General features: G+C 45.7%; 2 protein-coding genes across 3 annotated transcripts in view; one reads left to right on the top strand and one right to left on the bottom strand.

The window, feature by feature from the left end:
* Positions 1–3,328: 3,328 nt before the first annotated feature.
* UBIAD1 (UbiA prenyltransferase domain containing 1) lies at positions 3,329–9,307 on the bottom strand. Its single transcript, XM_069874700.1, has 3 exons — positions 9,292–9,307; positions 8,349–8,887; positions 3,329–7,280 (listed from the first exon to the last, which is right to left on the bottom strand). The coding sequence occupies exons 2-3, from the start codon at positions 8,866–8,868 to the stop codon at positions 6,793–6,795; spliced, it is 1,008 nt and encodes a 335-aa protein (XP_069730801.1). The 5' UTR covers positions 8,869–8,887; positions 9,292–9,307; the 3' UTR covers positions 3,329–6,792.
* Positions 9,308–9,874: 567 nt separating this feature from the next.
* MTOR (mechanistic target of rapamycin kinase) overlaps positions 9,875–16,805 on the top strand; it is a 66,043-nt gene continuing 59,112 nt past the window's right edge. For both annotated transcript variants that reach the window (XM_069874640.1, XM_069874639.1), the window contains exons 1-9: positions 9,875–9,991; positions 10,990–11,153; positions 11,505–11,613; positions 12,909–13,141; positions 13,515–13,715; positions 14,448–14,582; positions 15,049–15,324; positions 15,650–15,758; positions 16,560–16,746. In XM_069874640.1, the coding sequence (XP_069730741.1) occupies positions 11,034–11,153; positions 11,505–11,613; positions 12,909–13,141; positions 13,515–13,715; positions 14,448–14,582; positions 15,049–15,324; positions 15,650–15,758; positions 16,560–16,746 (1,370 nt within the window). In that variant the 5' untranslated portion in view covers positions 9,875–9,991; positions 10,990–11,033. The remainder of the gene's footprint in view (positions 9,992–10,989; positions 11,154–11,504; positions 11,614–12,908; positions 13,142–13,514; positions 13,716–14,447; positions 14,583–15,048; positions 15,325–15,649; positions 15,759–16,559; positions 16,747–16,805) is intronic.

The following is a 16,805-nucleotide window of genomic DNA, read 5'->3' as shown; positions in this document are numbered from 1 at the left end:
CTTTTGGTTTTCCTGAGAAAGCTACACAATGGTGACATAGATTTTTAATTCTTCAAACCAGTCTGGCCTTGGCAGCCTGGCGAGAAGTCAGCAGAGGACAGTCAGGAGTTAAAAATTTGTTTGGACTTGTTCTGATTTTAGAAAACATTTGGGTCTTCATGTGCAGAGGTTGTAAACTCTAATGCATGAACTTCTCTCCCAAGACAGTGGATGCATGAAATCTGGGACAGATGCCCAAGCACAGGTTTCCTTCCAAGGGAACAGATATATTTGGTCGCTAACCCACTGTGCCTGCAGACCAGTGCAATTTGAATGTTGAAGCAAGTCACGCTCTCTCAGCTGACCCAAAAGAAATGCTGAACTATGTCCTTCAAATATTTCTCATTCAGATAAATCAACGTGGCCACAGAAACACCTGGAATAGAATATGGACTTCCCTGTGCTCTATCTATGTAGAAAGGACAAGCACTGACAGTATTAAGAGTTATCATCAGAATAATGTGTAAAAGAAAACTTGCTAAACTTGTTTGGTTTGGGTCTTACTTGTGAGTTACACAGAAGAGTAAAAATCTTATTTCAGGCAGCAAAGCATGGGCATTATTCTGTCCAGCGCTGGGCCCTTTAAACATACAGCTGCAATAAGCCAGCTCTACTCAGTTTTATAAAACTTACCAATTTTTTAGCAGTTCTGGGAGCTATAGATATTAAGTTGGCTAGATATTTAGCTCCACCTTAAGATGAAACACAGCTTTAAAAAGCCGGAGCAGCACCTCATTCCTTAAAAATGTAATTCAGCAGGCACAAAACTCCAAATAGAAATATACCAAAAGTGTTTTAAAATAAAAGTAATCTACCAGTGACTTAAAAGACAAACCAGTATGTGAGGAAAAAGGCCTAGTTATTAAAGTACCAGACTGGAATAGTGAACTCTTATGTGCTCTCCTCCAAGGAGCATGAGCTTGATTAAGCAGCAGTGACTCAGTCTATTCACCCAGGAAAGGGGGGAGAATGCAATCCAAGCTCCTAAAACCACTATGAAAGTATAAAGATTTTCCAACAGCGATACAAGATGTGTTAAGAGCAATTGACTGAAGTACATCTCAGAGTCTGAAGACGCTGCATTCTTTTTTCTCCCCACTAGTGTGCTACCCGTGATGCACAGCTTGCCCACACTCCTTTCAAAGCCCCACCCTCAGCATCTGACCAGAATAAACTTATTAAGCCACGAGCAAAGGCCTTGCAAATACAAGACAGCTGACTGGCTTTTTTCAAATGCCTTTCTGCCATTACCTGCCTGAGCCAGCTGAGCCAGAAGCAGAGAGCAAGACATAATCTGCACATTAGAAATCCTTCTGTGGCCATTCACCTTCTGAGATTCCTTACTCTAGAGGAGTCCCAATGAAGTACAAGCAGACAAACACTACAAAATCTTACAAACACAGCTAACATGAATTCCTGTAGAGACAAAAAATGAGATAGTTTTAAGCATGTATTTGGAAAGTCTTCTTTCTCCATTGTGCTTAAGATTTTGATTCAGTGTCTGAGGAGCAGAAAAAAACCCCAAAACCTCCTAGCTGCCATGGCTGTAAAAAATCCTCCCAAATAAGAAGGAAATGCTGACCAACACAGTGACCCAAGCCTGTGCAACCCCTAAAACCATAAATGCAGGAGAGACACCTCTCCTTCCTCCTCCAATAACCACACGGTCTGCTGCATAAAATGTTTTGCCACTAAATAAGGACCTAGGATTCTGGATTGATCTCCTAGAACAGCAGTGGAGCAGCGATACCAGAAGCTGTTCCCCCACATCTCTCATGGTATATCAGTTTTTTAGGCTGCAGAACAAGGTCAGAAGTACCAGGACAATCCCAGGCCTCTGCAGTGGCCACTGCTGCCTGCCTGGCAGAGGATCCTCAGCCCAGGACCGAGCAGCGGTGGGTGCTGCAGCAGCGATGGGAGAGCAATGCTGCCATCTGCGGACAACCAGAATTACAGTCTCCACCTCGATAGGCACTGGGCAAAAAGGTGCTCAATGTTCCATGAATTTCTAATATCTAAACATTCAGAGGTTCAGTTTCTGTAAAATGAGTTTAAGCTGGCTACTAATAGACTTTGTCTGCTACCAGGACAAAGTATTAGAGTGTATTTTAACAGCAGAACAATTACAGTAGCTACAAAACGCTGTCTTGCTAAAAGAAATTCAGCAGACTAGCTCCTGCAAATTCAGAAAAGGAGCTTTATCCAATTTCTGTGGGAGTATCCTGGAGTACAGCCCATCTCTTTCTAGACGTCATGCCATTCTGCATTTTATCCTTTAAAATTATCCCTAATGCTATGACCTTGGGGCCCACTCTGCACCTCAGAAGGGCTGAGAAATATTTCCAAGGCATAGCTGTCTTAGAACCATGGAATGTCCTGAAAACCCAAACAGGAAACTACTTCAAAGCAGACAGTGACCGTGAGGCAGTGTTGTAGATAGAAGTATTAGCAGCGCAGAGGTTTATGGTCACTAAACTTTACTGCAGGAACTTCTTTCATTCTCTCCTACTCAGATGGATTTTAAACTGGAACTAAAAACTGAAGTTGTCCTGTTTCACAAATCCCTCACACCTTAAGTCCTCTGTGCATCTGTTTTCAGCTATGTGCATCACAGACAACAGAGGTGGCACAGACAAGAGGTCTTTCTAGACTGTTCAAACCACTTTAACCACATACGAAAAACAAAAGCCAGAAAGCACTCGGACAAATAAGACTTCTCAATCTCCTTAAGCTAAGTGTACAGGCATTTGTATAGCAAACAGCACCAGCGGCCAAGGCAGGAAAATTTCAGACCACATTTCAGGCTCATTTATGACACACACAGGGGAGGCGTTACGCTGCCACAGTCCCATGGAGCAAATAAAATCATTACAAGCTAGGAGCAGAGACCATAGCGCTGCAAGAATGGCAGACCACGCAGGGGAGGATAAAAAAGTTAATCTTTATTAAAAAGATTAAAAGTTCAGCTGAAGCCTCCTTACAAATGCTGAACAATACATGGCACAGAAAACCACATCAAAGAAAATTCTGCTCATTGATGAAAATACTGAAACTACTCTGAAGTCTGCCATTAGCACGAGATGATAGCTGCTATTGAATGTTTTACTCAATGATATGGAAAAATGGGATTATGTGCTTCACAGAAGGGCTGTTACAAAAAAAAGGGTATGATATTTCATACATTTCCTATAAAGATGGCAGACAAAGACCCTCCTCCTTCCAGGGAGATGCTTTACTACTTGTGCAAAAATCAAACTGGAGTGATATAAAATAATCAAACACAGATTAATTAACAGAATAACATTCAGATACTTTATTGGATCAGAAGAAAGGCCAGGAGGTGTTTTATGACACATTAACAGAAGGGCTACAGCTCTGTTTGTCTACTAGCGTAGACTCATCACACTGCAACACAGCTCATCAAGAGACCCAAAAGAAGTTTAAACCATTTAACTTGTATTAATTGTGAGGGTGATGAGGCACTGGAACGGGTTGCCTAGAGGAGTCGTGGCTGCCCCATCCCTTAAAGTGTTCGAGACCAGATTGGATGGGGCTTGGAGTAACCTGATCCAGTGGGAGGTGTCCCTCCCCATGGCAGGGGGTGGAACTGGATGGGTTTTGAGGTCCCTTCCAACCCAACCCATTCTATGATTCTGTGATTTTATATTCAGGGAAAGCAGCATCAGAGAGGGAGGAGAGGGGCACAGGAAGAACCAATAAGGTAATCTCTCTTACCACTCAATGTCTATGTGGAGATTATTTTGGTTTACTTTCCTTGACTGAGTCACCTATCAGGTTAGTTCATACCTAAAATGTTTTCTAGTACAAACATGCTTTGTGGAAACCACGCAGAGATAAAGCACTTTTTACTTTCAAAACTCTCTATGACAATGATGTCAGCTCAGCATCCCTGTGAGGTAGGCAAAACTTAGGGGTTTTTTTTCCAAGACACAGAGAAGTTAAATGATTTCCTCAAAGGCATAGTGAAGAATGAGTTATTTATTATCAATATCCTTAAGAATCTGGAATGATTTTGTTTTTACAGACAGGGAATTGGAGGCAACCAACATCTGCTAGTAAGGAATTAGTTAATTATCATCTCGTTCTTACAATGCTTTGAACATCCCCCACACCTTGAAAAGTGTTCCACAAACATATACGTGTACTCGTGAGCTCTTCCTTCATCTCTGTAACAAAAAGCCCTGGTCCTTTCCAGCAGTAAGCAGACATTCTACACAGCAGCAGGGGATCCCTGCTAGTAAAGGGGAGCCTAGATACAACTAGAGCTGTATACACTGCTCCACTAATGATGATAATCCCGTGTTCTTCCCACTGTTACAAATGCAGTTATCAAAGCTATGAGTCAAGTACTAGTTACCTTAAGGAATTTAGCCTGAGTACTCTAGTTTATGTGAAAGGCGTAGGAAAAAAAGATAATAACCATCCATTCCTTTCAATTGATAGCTATACAAAACCAAGTCATCATAAAACAAAGCACACAGCTGCTACAAAGGGAGCTGCAAAGCCATGCTAGATTAACCCATTAATAAATGGAGATATCCCCAATTGCAAGGTTAACAGATTCACCGGCTCAGTCCATATCCCCAGAAAAGCTTTTGCTTTGCAAAAAAGTGAAGGGTGTCTTGGAGCCAGGCTCTTCTTTATTCTTGTAGGTCCACAAATAAGTAACAACAGATACTGTGTTGTGTATGTCTGTATTGAAAACATTTTCCAAAACCTCCCAGGTATCTCTCTCCATCCAGCTGAGCTGAACTTTTGTGTTTTCTCCTCATGTTTCTAATCTAAACAAGTATTTTGCTGCAGAAAGCAGCACAGAGTTGCTGAACTCCATATCCTCTTGTCTTGTACCTACTCAGATTAGAGACCATTTGCCCGATTTTAATAAAAGATGGAACTGTGCCGTATAAAATGCACCAGCAAAGAATCCTTCGTGTTGATTACAGCTCAGCTGTAAAGCAGGAGACCAACAGCTGGGTAATACGGGATGACATAAAGCCATAAAAGCAGTCACTTAACTATCCATACCACATAACCTTGTGCTCTCAACTCAGCTTCAGTGCTGTCAGTCCACTTCACTGGCCTAACACTCAGACAAACACCACAAGGGCGTAACTTACCTATGACAGCTGCAGGGTAGCACAATAAATGCTGGTTTATTGCTTGGTTATTGCTCACATTTAAAAGCCCTTTATATAGTGTCTAGCACACTCCAACTGGATTCAAAAGCACCAGCACCTCTAGTTCAACACCTGCATCAATTCCTCTGAAGCTTTCCACCCCTCCCATAAACTTTTCACAAAACCCCTGCATACAGGAAATGAATATTTTTTTCTTCAACATAGAAGAGAATTCAGTTGCCATCAAGTAATACAGAACAGTTCAAATTCATCTTCGCATGGGAAGTCTCCCTTTTTCCCTCCTGCCTTTGACATGCTTCTCACACTGCTTACACAATTGCTGAAACAATCGGTTCTCCAAATGGCCACATGAAAATCAGGTGGCAAGATCCGCAGGAGAAAGCGGAACACCACCATAAGGTGTAGAGGAGTGAAAAGAGGTGCGGAACTTCACTTCAGAGCTAACTTAACATGCAAATGTGATTGAGTCACGTAAACTTCTGAGTCTGTTAGGAAAGGTCTTGTTAACAAAAATGGTTTCTGGCCCTAATTTTTATGCAGAAGCAATGCAGTAATACAGATTTCCTTTTTTTATCCCTTTATCATTCTCCATTGCTCAGATGGGCTTCTTATAACAAGACATTTGGCTATAATACTCTGGGCCTCTAAATAATTTTAAACTAAGAATTCGTTCTTCTGCTCATGTATCCATATCCAGCCAGAGAAATCTGGCACTGTCGGTAACCGTTAACTCCAAGACTCTCATTACAGGTATTAAATTCTAAGCAAACGCAAAACTGGAAACTACTTGTTTTTCTGTGCATCGAGGGCTTTTCAGCTGCATGACTTGCATTTGTGGCTTCAGCTTTTGTAGCAGAATATAAATTTATTGGTTTAGACATAAAGTTTGGGCAGTGGGCTATTCATGCTCCATTTTAGCACCAACATCCCACAGATACACATAACTTTGAAATTTCTAGACTGTAAGGACCATGCAGCAGCAACAGTTAATGAATTGGCAGCTAGCGCACTTCACAGGGGCTTGGAAATAAAAGCTCAAAATTCAGCAAGGGGGGAAAAAAGAACCAACAAAAATTAAAACATATAACAGATGAAGATGAACTATGCTCACAAGGGAGTGAAGTAATAGCACCTACATTGTTGTGATGCTAAATATTTGGCAGTGTTTTCCATTTACCACGCAGGAGCCACTGGACTACTTGACCATGGTAACAAAAGGAATCATAAGAGCAATTACTGTGCTTGTGAGGGAACTGAGTTTGTATTTGAGGCTCAATCTTACTTGCATTGAGTTGACAGTGAAGGAATCCAGTGGCAGAAGGATGAGGTTGTTTAAACGTTTCCTTGTCCTCCCATCGCCTTTGTCCCCTGCAGCAAAGCTGCACAGTTCAGCCCTTCCAAAGAACTGACAGATCACTTCTTTAACATCTCTCATACAAGCTAACCAAGATCACAAATCATAAATTCACATACAATCAACAGCTCAGGAGGGTCTTTTTGTTCTTCCCACTGTCCATAGTGAGTCACCTACCCACATAATCCACTGTTAATTGGCATTAATACTGAATTGTGAGGCCCTACTCGACACCTCTTGTTACAGTTTGGGCAGGGCACCGGGTGGTGCCAGCGTAATCCCAAAAACATAGAAAAGCCCCAAAAGGAGATTGAGTTTGGCTGTCCGCTGAGGGATTTTGTTGAAGTTCTGACTCCGAAACTGCCTCTCCAATGAAAATGCCATCGGGATGGTGAGCAGTGGCAATGCCATGCTGATGGTATAGCGCGTGGCCAGCACACAGAAAATCAGGTAGGGCAAGAAGAGCAGCACAGTGTAGAGAACATAGGAGAACGCGGGGCCGATGAGGATAGCCAAGGTGACAATGCCCGCCTGCCGGTCAGAATCCATGTCCCGGGTGTTGTTGCTGTGCAGGATGGCCTCGGTACTGAGAGCTAACGGGATAGCGTAGAGCAGGGGCGAGACAGACAGATACCCAACCTGCACAGCATGGGCAAACATGACAGCCAGGGGCCCAAAGGTGATCAGGATCACCACGTCTCCAAGTGCAACATATTTAAATCCAATCCCTGTGGCAAGACATAAGAATAAAATGAAGCATCGTCAAGCAACGCAAATGACAGAAGAGAATGGATAATATAACAGATCAGCCCTTCCTATAGAAATGTGGTAAAATGACCAACGCACGTATAACTATGTCTAAGAAGCTTGTTTTCACTTTTTTTTCCCCCCCTAAGTATAATAAAAGAAATGCAGCTTCTGAATTTCTCCAGTCAAAGAACATAACATAAACCAAGGGTCAGGTTCTAATACCCATCTTCACATCTGGAAGTACACATTTCTGCAGCAGTCTATAGAAATATGGTACTCTTTAGCGTGATCACACATAGCAGAACTTGATCCTGAAGAAACATACAAAATGCTCAGAAAAAAGTGCAAAACTGACAAGGTTCATTCAAGGAAACTAATGTAACTGTCTGAAAGTTTGACAGTTTGAAACAGAGTTCCTTTTTCTTTTCCTAGTCATTATGATTGTGTCTATCCAACACAGGAAGACAATAAAAATATCCTCTTAAAAGCAAACACACGCTGTTCCATATTCCCAAAGAAACTCCACCTACAGGGTAACAAAAAAACATTCCAAAACAAAGTAACAGACTCCATCAATGGAAAAGAACATATGCAGTGAGCTATAGCACTGAGGGATAGGAGATACACATTATGAAAAGTTTTGGCAAAGCTCTGGTGAGCATCTAAAAACATGTTTGTAAATAATAATGTCTTGACATCACTTTCCAACTGAAGAATTTAGTCTGGTTCTTCCCACATCTTCCCACAACAACCAATGGCAAAGAATACCTGATCTGGTTAAAGATGTTCCTGCTCCTGCAGGGGGTTTGGACTGGATGACCTATAAAAGTCCCTTCCAACCCAGAGCATTCTATGATTTTATGAATACAACTTTATGTACCTGCACTGCAAGAAATACTGTCAAGTATTTTTATCGTAGTTGTCCAGTTATATCACTTGCATCTTCTAGAAACCCTCGATAAGTCAGCCAGTTCTGTCAATTTACATTCAGATTCACATCAAATGGTATATTACCTCCAGTATAAATATATATAATGGTACATTACCTCCAGTATAAAGGAAGGAGCTGGAAAGTCCTCCGAAGTAAATCAGGGCAAGGTGCTCCAATTTGAGCGTCGAGACAGCATAGAGTCCAGCAGCACAGATACAGCCCACTGTATAAAGGAAGACTCCAAACCGGACTACGTCCTGAGGCTCCAAAATCTGGTCCACCAAAGTCCTGTCATCGCTCTTCTTGTGATCGATGCCTTTGGAGAAGTCGTAGTACGTGTTCACCAAGTTGCCGGCTCCGTGCACAGCCAAGACAGTGACAGCGCTGCCCACCAGCAGCCCTGGGTCCAGTGTTCCCTCGGCCCGGTACGCCAGAGCACTGCCCAGGGCCACAGGGGTGAGGGAAGCGCTGAAACTCCACGGTCTGAGGGCCAGCACATAGGCTGCACACTTCTGCCTCCAGCTGCCGGGGGGAACCCTCTCAGCGTCTGTCACCCCAGAGCTGTTCCTCTCGCTGCCCCGGGGGCTGCTCTCAGGACTAATGCTGATCTTCTGCAATGGCTCTGCCAGCCCCATGCTCTCCCCGCAACAGCGCCTGCAAGGAGAAAGGTTCTCAGCCTCAGCCCCGCAGGACCCCAGCCCCTCAGCCCCTCGACTAACTCAGCCTCAGCCTTAACTCTTTGTCCCCACCTCAGATCCTGCTCTGTCAGCTCAGCCCCCTACTTCACTCAGCTCCCCAGCCCCCACTTCAGCCTTCACCTTAACCCCCTCGGTCGCACCCTCAGCCCCGGCCACCCTCTAGGGCCCCACCTCCTGCCTCCACCCCTGCCTCAAGCCCCCAACCCAGGCTTCAGCCCCTGCCTCACCCTCCCAGCCCCTTCCTCAGCCCCTCGGCTGCCCCCCCAGCCCCTGCCTCTGCCCCTCATTCAGCCACCACCTTAACCTGTCAGCCTCAGCCTTAGCCCCTCACTCAGCCCCCACTTTAACCCCCTCAATCACTGCCTTAGCCGCCCCCTCAGCCTCCACCCCAGCCCCTCCAGCCCTCACCTCAACCGCCCCTCCAGCCTCCTCAGCCACCGCCTCAGCCCCTCCCTCAGACCCCTCCCTCAGAGCCCCCCTCGCCCACCCCCCACGGGCTGCCCCCCCCGGCGCCGCGGCCGCACGCGGGGCGTTCCGCTAGCGGATCACATACCGCAGCAGCAGCAGCAGCAACACCGCGGCGCAAGCCTCAAACAACCCACAGCCCCACGCGCGGCTGCGAGGGGCGCTCTGAAGCCCACGCCGGCGCCGCTCTCTCGCCGTGACGGCAGCGGGGCTCCTCCAGCGCAGCGCCGCCCTTGACGCCGTCGCGGGCAGCCGGACGCATTTCAGTGGCGCACCGCGGGCGCGGCGCCGCGCGGCTCCTCTGCGCCGGCGCCTGGGAGGCGGGCGTAGCGCGGCGAGCTCTCTCATTGGTCGGTAGCGCCGCCACTCACGCCCGACTAGCTCGATGATTGGCTGCGAGGCCATAGGGGCGCCTTGTGGTTGCTTCGCGGAGGGGGCGTGGCTTAGCTGGACACGCCCCCTTACCCTCTCGCTATTGGCCAGCGCGGTGCCCGTCCCCGCCGCTCCGCGCCGCCATTGGCCGCGGCCGCTCGCCGGGCCGGCAGCGCGGGGGAGGGCGGGCGCGGGGCCCGCAGCGGCGGCCGGGGCGGAGGCGGTGAGTGCGGGTCCCCTCGGCATCGCCTCCCCCTTCCCCCCGCAGCTCCTCTTCCCCGCGAGCCCGGCGGCTCCCGCCGAGGGGAGCCCCGCGGTGTCCGTCCCTCCCCTCCCCCGGGGTCCCTGAGGCGGCGTGAGGGGAAGGCGGAGCGGGAGTTGTGGTGCCTTGGGCGGCCGCGGGCCCCTCTGTCAGGCGGTTGGGGCTTTGGTGATGTGAAAAGCCTTTCTTTCCAACTAAAGAAAGACTCGTGGAATGGGTTGGGTTGGAAGGGACCGTAAAGCCCATCCAGTCCCACCCCTGCTATGAGCAGGGACACCTCCCACTGGATCAGGGGCTCCAAGCCCCATCCAACCTGGCCTTGGACACAGGGATGGGGTGTCTGTGATTTCTCTGGGCAGCCTGGGCCAGTTTGGTTCCGTGTTAGGATGGTTAATATCCTGTTGCGATGATGGGTGTTGCTATAAGTAGACTTCCCATCTCTAAATATCTGCTGGAGAATGCAACGCTTGCCAGGCCCCGAGCACCAAGTTTTCTTTCTGTTGGCGTAACAGGGATTTTGTGGAGAAACTTGAATGAGAGTGTTCCAGGAGGAGTCAGATGTGATAATGATATAACCATGAGACTGATTATGCTACTTATTATGGGGTAGTTGTGAATCCTAATATGACCTTGCTGTTTTTCAGCTATTGCATGACTCTTGATTTAGAATTAGATCACCGTGGACTCAGACATCTGCCCTGCTGCAGTGTATTTTGGTGTTTGAGGAACTAGAGAGCATTTAGGTTGGGGGTCAAGCTATTGTGTGGTGATACGGCTTTACCACGGGGTTCTAACTCCTGAGGAACATAGTTGTTACTTGTAATTTTACTTTCTCCTAGCACAGCATCCTTGCAGGCAACGGGATGTGTGTTTCGGAGACAGGCAGCAGAGGCAGCATTTAGAAAGAAACTCAGAGATTTCCGTAGCTGCAAGCAGTAAAAAAAGGTATCTCTCTGAAGAATTTACAGGACTTGATGCCCCCGGACTCCAGGATACCGCCATCATGTCGGGCACTGTGTCCATTCTCCAACAATTTGCCAATGGCTTGAAGAGTCGCAGTGAGGAGACGAGGGCGAAAGCTGCCAAGGACTTGCAGCATTATGTCACCATGGAGCTCCGTGAAGTGAGTGCTGCAAATGAGATAATTAATCCCTGTATATTGTATGAGTGTAGGACACTCGCTGGGTACTTTGGGGATGGTGATTTTGGGAGTATGGAAGCTGGTCTTAGGAGGTGGACATAGCAGGGAGCTTATGTTTGCCCCGGCATGTAGGAGACATGAGTGATCTGGTGACAGAGATGGGTGGTCGAGCACTTGACAGGTCTAGGGCACAAAGAAGTACCCGTTTTGTGTTTGCAATGTATGGTCTCTTTCTGTTTTAGTGAGCTAAGAAGCATTGACTTTATGGAGATTTTGGGGGCAGAAAGGAAAAAAAGAATTCTAAAAGCTGGTTTGAACATTTTCCTTTTACAGATGAGTCAGGAGGAATCTACCAGGTTTTATGATCAGCTGAACCATCACATATTTGAGCTGGTCTCTAGCTCCGATGCAAATGAAAGGAAGGGTGGCATTCTAGCTATAGGTGAGTGGAAGGGCTTAATGCCTCTGGTGAGTTTTCTCTTCACACATCAGTCTTTGGAGAAAGATTTTCAAAAGGAATGAGCATTCATTGTTGAGGCATTATGTCTGACTGCTCAGTACGCTGGGTGCATGCTGGTTGCTGGGCTCTGAGAATCTGCCTGTAAGTGTCAGCATGGGAGCTGCTGAGTGCTGAGAGTGGCTGAAAACCTGGTGCTTAATGGGCCCTGAACTCTTCCAGGAGTCGAGTGTCAAATGTGAGTGCTGAGCATGTGAAAATTCTGTTCTTGAGCTCATCTGAGAGCAGTTTTTGCTGTCTATTTATAGGTATCAAGAAGGGCTGATGTTCTCAACTCTCTCCTGAGTTATTCCTCTCTTCTTGTTATTTAAATTTACTTGACTCACTGCAGCTTCCATCCCTGGGAGGGTCTCACATCTTCTCTGCTTTGATTCTGATCAGCTGCTCCATCAGTTGCTCTGGTTGTGCTTTTGCTGTGATGTAGCAGAGCTGCCTGCTTTTTGACTCTTAGGGGCATCAGCTCACATAAGGACTTTGACTTCCAAGCGAGTATCCTGTACTGTAACAGTTACTTCTTTAAAAAACAAACAGGAGATGCTTATGGTTTAGTCTGACAGGCACAACCATCCAGTCTCATTGTGTTTGAAGACAACAGAAGTCTAGCTAGAGAAGTTTTTGTTGACATCATCTGATTTTAAGCTGATAGTATTGCTTTAAAATTGTTTCTGTGAATTTAGTGCTATTGAAATGTGCTGGCTTAACAGCCTTGGACACTGATGGCCTCTCTGTCTACAGAGCAGGTACAATCCAGGCACCAGCAATGAAAACTTCTGCTGTGCTGCCACCTGCCACTGTGCCAACCTCCCTGTCCAGGAGAAACCGTCTGCAGGGCTGAGGGGAAGAGCTATTCCTTTGGTCCCTTCAGTCTTTGACTGCTCTGCTTAGACAGACCAGCCATAGTCATTGCATGTGGATGGATGTCTTTTTATTGGGAATGGTCTGTAATCCTAGGGTGGATCTTTTTTCCTTTTAAAACTAAAAGTGTGGAGAATCTACAAAGCTACCAGCTGCATTTTCCTGCCCACTTAAAATTTTCAGGCTAAGAAGAATGATGGCCCTTTCCTATTGCTTGATTTTATATTCTTTTTTCTCCTGTGGATTTGTAGTTTAGGAGGAGTTAATGGGTGAATAGAGGATACTAACTGTCATCCAGGGATTACCTGCTGTCTGCCTCACTGACTCTTAGGGAGAACGTACAGCATTGCTCCCTTTCTCTACAGCAAGCCTTATCGGTGTTGAAGGAGGTAACGCCACCCGTATCGGCAGATTTGCCAACTACCTGAGGAACCTCTTGCCATCCAATGACCCTGTTGTAATGGAGATGGCCTCCAAGGCTATCGGGAGGCTTGCGATGGCTGGTGACACCTTCACAGCTGAATATGTTGAGTTTGAGGTGAAACGAGCTCTGGAATGGCTGGGAGCTGACAGGAATGAAGGTCGAAGACATGCAGCTGTAAGTGATCTTTTTTTTTTTTTTTTCTTCACCTGTCTTGGAATAGGATGGATAGTATTAGTTACAGTGGTAGGAGATGGGCACAGAAAGCTGTGGAAAACCTCTGGCCAGGAGCAGCTGCCAGTCCATGCCTGAGAATCTGTGATGCTCTCATGGCAGTTATAGCACTGCTTCCTTGCTTCCACCTTGGCCCAGTGACTAAAGAAGACTGGGACATCATTGTACTAGGAATTTTAAAAGTATGGAGCTGGAAACAGCTCAGGCTCACGGGCATCAGCAGTCAAAAGAAATCATACTATGGTCTAGAAATTATTTGGTTTATCTATGGGTGCTCACCCTTGCAGATCGTTACTGTTTCTCTCCCTGCCTGCAGGTTCTTGTCCTGCGTGAGCTGGCAATCAGCGTGCCTACCTTCTTCTTCCAACAAGTACAGCCGTTCTTTGACAATATATTTGTGGCTGTGTGGGATCCCAAACAGGCCATCCGAGAGGGAGCTGTTTCTGCCTTAAGAGCCTGCCTTATCCTCACCACTCAACGGGAACCAAAAGAGATGCAGAAGCCCCAGTGGTACAGAGTAAGAAAATAACTTTGTTTTGAAGCAGCTCCTCATAATGCAATGCAAATGATCGAGTGGCAGTTTTTAGAAGAGGTGTCTAAGCTAAGTGGCTCACCTTTGCCAATATGTCTGATTGTCAGCAGAAAGCTGCCTCTCCTTGAAAGGGTTGAAGATGTAATGGCTTACAAAATGAGTAGCTCCTTTAGCTCGCTGGAAAATTAAGTGAGAGTCTTAACTCCATCAAGAATCCATTGCTCTCTGCAGCTCATTTTCAGCTGTTGAGCCTGACCTAGTTTTACAGCCGTACTATCATCTGTCTATTGTCATCTCTCACTAGCAGGTGGTCTTATTAGCGTAGATAAAACTTGACTGGAAAAGGTAAGGACTCTTTTGTCTGACCCTTAGTTTTACTGCCATTGACACCTGAATTCAGGCTCCACAATATCAAATGGGAATTGGGCAGTGCAGTCGAATGCTGTGAAGTTGGATTCCTCATGGTCAAATATTGATGAAGTTTATACAGGGCATGATTGGCTGTTTGATTAGTGCTATTGAAAATGCTCTGCAGCAGAGTCCACAGCTTCTGGGTGAAGCTGGATTTTGCGGTGTTGTACTCTGTTATTACTCAGTTGAGGTTTGTGGCTGCTTGTTGAAAATTACAGGACAGTAGTAACGTGACTGGCAGCACGGCTGTATTTCCTCAGGCTTGGTTTCTGCACGATTGCTGAGATCTTTTTCTTTTCCCCCAAGCACACGTATGAAGAGGCTGAGAAGGGCTTTGATGAGACTTTGGCCAAAGAGAAAGGAATGAACCGTGATGACCGAATCCATGGTGCCTTACTGATCCTCAATGAGCTAGTGAGAATCAGCAGTATGGAGGGAGAGGTGAGCAAACAAACAAGATGGGAGTTATGGCTTTTGTTTACCGGATTAACTGACAACATGTAGAAAGTCAGCAATTTGTGGAAATACCCCATTGTGTTTGAAATGGGGTTGCTGCGTTGAAAAGTCACCTGAACATGGAGTTAGAGCATTCATTATTATGAACTGAAGTGTGTCAGAGGAGTAAGTGACAAATTTGGGCTGGGTAAGTATTAAGCTCTGATGGAAAGTGCTATTAACTGGATTAATTACAATGAAAATAATTTTATATAGAATGAGGGCTGTCTTTTGCACGTTAGATACCCAAATATTTGCATTGGGTTTTGCACAGTTGATGATGTTTCACAGCCATTTGGCTATCATTTATACAGGATGCTGCTCGGGAGGTGTGGGTGCCACTGTGCTGGGCATCTCTTAGTCAGCTATTTTCTGTTTTTATGAAAAAAGCTGGTTTTTATGCTTTGTCCAGCGCCTTAGAGAGGAGATGGAAGAGATCACTCAGCAGCAGCTTGTGCATGACAAGTACTGCAAAGACCTGATGGGCTTCAGTACCAAGCCTCGCCACATCACTCCCTTCACTAGCTTCCAGTCTCTTCAGCCCTCCCAGTCGAACGCTTTAGCTGGTCTTCTGGGGTACAGTGCCCACCAAGGAATCATGGGGTTTGCAACCTCACCTGTCCCAGCAAAGTCTACGTTGGTAGAAAGTCGATGCTGCAGGGATCTGATGGAAGAGAAGTTTGATCAAGTAAGTAGTCGTTCTTCAACTAGCCTACCATCATCCACAAGGCTGGATCTTGGAGAGCAGTTGTCCTTAGTGTCCTTAGTTAGCCAGAAGTATCACCTAGTATTAAATTGAAGCATCGAAACTCATTAATTATATGTATCCTGGCTTTGTAACTGTATCACTTGGAGCAAGTGATTTACTTTATATGGAAGCAGCCTGAATTATCAGTCTTTCTGATGGACTCTGAAGCTGTATGTCAGTAGAATGCCTTAAAGGACCCAAGTAATAAATATTCATGTGTTACTGCCAGTGGCCGTCCTTCAAAGCCCAATCTGTCTCCTTTCAGGTGTGCCAGTGGGTTCTCAAGTGCAGAACCAGCAAAAATTCTTTGATCCAGATGACTGTTCTCAATCTGCTACCACGGCTGGCGGCTTTCCGTCCTTCAGCATTCACAGGTGACAAGATAGATGGTCAGATGTTAGAAGTGTTGCTGAAATTGGGCCGGAAGTTATCCATCTCTCTTTGGTCCAGCTGAGCTTGTGCAGGCAACACAGCAGTAAAATTTGATGCTTGTAAGATGAGCAAACTCCTCTGTGGGAGATCAGTCGTCTTGTTTGGTTTTTTTTTCCTGAATAAGTGTGACTTGATACCTGATGCCAAAATGTTGCGCCGATGAAGAAAATGGATTGAAAACTGATGTCCGAATTCTGTGTTCAGTACCATAAGAGTTAGAACATCCTTTCTGGGTTTTTTTCTCAGTATGTTGAACTTAGGGGTAAACTCGACTCTCTTGCCCCCACTCAGTGTAACCCAAGTATCAGCAAAGTTGTCTTCCTTCCTCTATTGCATGTGCCTGAAAATATCAGATAAGAACGGGAAATGCCTTCTGACTTTAAAGCAGTTCAACTGGTTTATTGAGCAAGCTTAAGAGAATCAGAATTGGAAGCAAGTCACCAAAGTGCTCTAGGCGGACTGGAACAAACTTTGTGTTGTTATTCCATTATTATGTTTTTTTCCTTATAGCTCTTTTATTTTTATGCTTTATTTATTTATTTATTTTTCTTTAAAAAAGAAAGCCTTCTGGGCTTTGAAAATTATATTGTATGGTAACACATGTTCCCCCCTGCTCATGTCAGCAAATTTTAAATGGCTGTGTCTGTTTCTTAACTTTTCTCTTGTAAAGGTTAATTTTCAAATGTGATGCAACTGCCTAAACCTAAACGAGTTCCAATATCTGTGTTCTTTCTTGTGGCCAGCTGATCAGTATCTTCCAGACACCATGAGTCACGTTCTCAGCTGTGTGAAGAAGGAGAAGGAGCGAACAGCAGCCTTCCAGGCCTTGGGTTTGCTTTCTGTGGCTGTGAGGTCTGAGTTTCAAGCTTACCTACCAAAAGTCCTTGAAATCATAAAAGCAGCTCTCCCACCAAAGGACTTTGCGCACAAGTAAGTATGTGAAGGTTAGAGGGAGAAACTGAAACACCTCATCTTTGTATAATTATTGT

The sequence above is a fragment of the Phaenicophaeus curvirostris genome, chromosome 22, assembly GCF_032191515.1.
Source record: "Phaenicophaeus curvirostris isolate KB17595 chromosome 22, BPBGC_Pcur_1.0, whole genome shotgun sequence".
In the NCBI taxonomy this organism is placed as follows: domain Eukaryota; kingdom Metazoa; phylum Chordata; class Aves; order Cuculiformes; family Cuculidae; genus Phaenicophaeus; species Phaenicophaeus curvirostris.
This window is presented reverse-complemented; position numbering and strand designations above follow the sequence as displayed.